At 49.2% G+C, this 2,486-nt stretch overlaps 1 protein-coding gene across 1 annotated transcript in view; it reads left to right on the top strand.

The window, feature by feature from the left end:
- Positions 1-205, top strand: part of LOC113627402 (liver carboxylesterase 1-like) — a 41,756-nt gene extending 41,551 nt beyond the window's left edge. The window contains exon 5 of the mRNA XM_027119934.1: positions 22-205. Within this exon, the coding sequence (XP_026975735.1) occupies positions 22-205 (184 nt within the window). The remainder of the gene's footprint in view (positions 1-21) is intronic.
- The last annotated feature ends 2,281 nt before the right edge of the window (positions 206-2,486 follow it).

Here is a 2,486-nt window from a genome sequence, read left to right as displayed (position 1 = left end):
TCTATGTGATTCTGTTCCCAGGAATCCCAACGGGGAGGGGCTTCCCCCTTGGCCAGTATATGACCAGAAAGAAGGGTACCTTCAGATTGGCGTCACCACCCAGGCAGCCGAGAAGCTGAAAGACAAGGAAGTGGCTTTCTGGAACGAGCTCCTGTCCAAGGAGGCGGCAAAGAAGCCACCCCAGTTAAAACATGCTGAGCTGTGAACAGGAGGCTCAGCTGGCCTTGGGGGCTTGTGGGACCCCAGACAGGAGTATTCTATAGAAGGTGTTTGTGGGCCTAAGAGGCATCTTATTGTGGAGGCTGGGGAATTATCTGATGGGAGTAGCAGAGGTCAGGGAGGGGGAATTTCTGTTTCTGTGGCCTCAATTTTGGAAATAAATATTCTTTTGGAGACCAAGTCAGTGTCTTTGTCTAGGGCTGGAATTAAGTCATCCTCATTAGCGAGAGAAGGATGAGAGAGGGCACCACTGGCAGGAAGGTGACTCGGGCAGCTCTGGCTTGGCCTCTGGACAGGAAGAGTCCAGTAGGCTGGGCCCTGGGAGGGGCTGAGGGGGACACTGCATCTGCTCCATGTCTCTGGGCCGTCAACAACTCCAGTAAGTGGATGTGAGGGAACCAGAGGGCAGTGTCCCTCTCCTCCATGTGGAGCCGCCTGTAGACATGGAGGGGGCACAGACCGAGGATGTACCTGGAGTGGGAAGGAGGGGGACTTGCCATGGTGACACTGTGGCACTGTTGTGTGGCCCTTACTGACCCTCCCACAGGTCTACAATTCTTTCTTCAACTTACACAGTATCCTTCCAGGCCCCTCCCTGAGGCCGTCTCTTCCAGCAATTCCTCTGAACCCTTTCTGCAGCCTGGACCACATCAGGTACAAGCAATGACCACCTTGAAGTGCGTCCCTGAAGTGTCACGTGAAAACTGACTCTTTCAGAACCCCTGGGGTGACTTCTGGCTCCTGGGATATAGAAAGCTCTAAGGAATGCCACTCCCACCTTAACAGAAAGAAAAAAGTGGATTATCCTCAAAATCATGACTTTCTCTGACTCATTCAAAGAGGTTGCAAGGCAAACAATTACCCTGAAATCTCGGGGAAGACAGGCATTTTGAAGGAGGGATGGGAAGTGAACACTGGCTTACCGTCTGGAGACAGATGGAAGATGGAGTCACCATATGTGTGAGTACAATTACTCTTAAAATTCGAATCGAGGGCTAAAGGCCAAACATAGGTGAGTATGAGAGTATAAAATCGTCAGGAGCCACAGACCCACAGTAGAGTACAGGGCCTCATTACAGGCCCTTCTCCATGGACCTCCATCAGGGACCTGTGAGAAATATTGGGAACAGGTAGTAAGACCAGAGGATGCAGGCTTGAAGCCCTGCCCAGACGCTTCTCCCCCTAAGAAACAAAATCCCTTAACCACTGGGAAAAGGCAGCAAACCCATTCCCCTTTGGCCCCTGGGGAAGACCTATTGAAGCTGAGGGAAAGGAAAATTTAAAAACCCTCTGCTACTGGGAAAGGGACAGGAAACTAACCTGGGTCCCAATCATTAAAGGTCTTTTACTGCAGGGGAGGGGAGAATCACTGAGAAAACCCCGTGTCCATGACCAAGGGACTGCCTAAGATTGCGGCTGGACCAGGACACAAGAACCCGCCCCTGGATTCCACCACCAAGTTATCAAGCAGTAAGTACTGAGCAGCAGAAATCCACCACTGGGGGAGGAAGAACGTGTGGAGAGAGACTCCCTGAGGGGCAGGAGCACAGGGCAGGCCCAGAACTGAGGGCAAAACAGGAACACTGAGTGAAACCTTTCAGCACGCCCTCCCCCTCAGCACAAGGTAGTACAAAAAGAATTTGAAGCAGGTGGTGCACTTAAGAGAACCATAGCAGAACCCAAGCTCTGCTCAACTCCTGACTAAATTGCCTCAAGTCCCCCAACACACAGTCACATGCACACACACACACACACACGCACAAACCCCAGTCTAGTAGAAGAGGCATGTCCATCCCCAGTCATAAACACTATTTACTTCAGTTTCTTCCCCCCTGCACAGGGTGTTAAGCATTTCATCTAAAATTATAAACACACACAAAAAAAGGAGAGAGGAAAAAACACACTAAAAGGGCAAAGCAGTCAGTAGTACCAGATTCAGAGATAACCCAGGTGTTAGAACTACAAAAGTAGGAATCTAAATAACTCTACGAAAAACTTACAAGAGCAGATGGGTAATTTCTGGAGAGAGAGAGAAGCTCTAAGAAAGAAGCAAATGGAAATATTAGAAATTAAAAAGAATAGTAAGATATGAAGAATACCTCCAACGGGAACAGATTTTTGGTTGCCAAGGGGGAGGGGCAGTGGGGGAGGGATGGATTGGGAGTTTGGGATTAACAGATGCAAACTATTATATATAGGATGGATAAACAACAAGGTCCTACTGTATAGCACAGGGAACTATATTCAATATACTGTGACAAACCATA

The sequence above is a fragment of the Aethalodelphis obliquidens genome, unplaced genomic scaffold, assembly GCF_003676395.1.
Source record: "Aethalodelphis obliquidens isolate GAN/ISIS:26980383/991018 unplaced genomic scaffold, ASM367639v1 scaffold20, whole genome shotgun sequence".
NCBI classification, from domain to species: Eukaryota; Metazoa; Chordata; class Mammalia; order Artiodactyla; family Delphinidae; genus Aethalodelphis; species Aethalodelphis obliquidens.
This window is presented reverse-complemented; position numbering and strand designations above follow the sequence as displayed.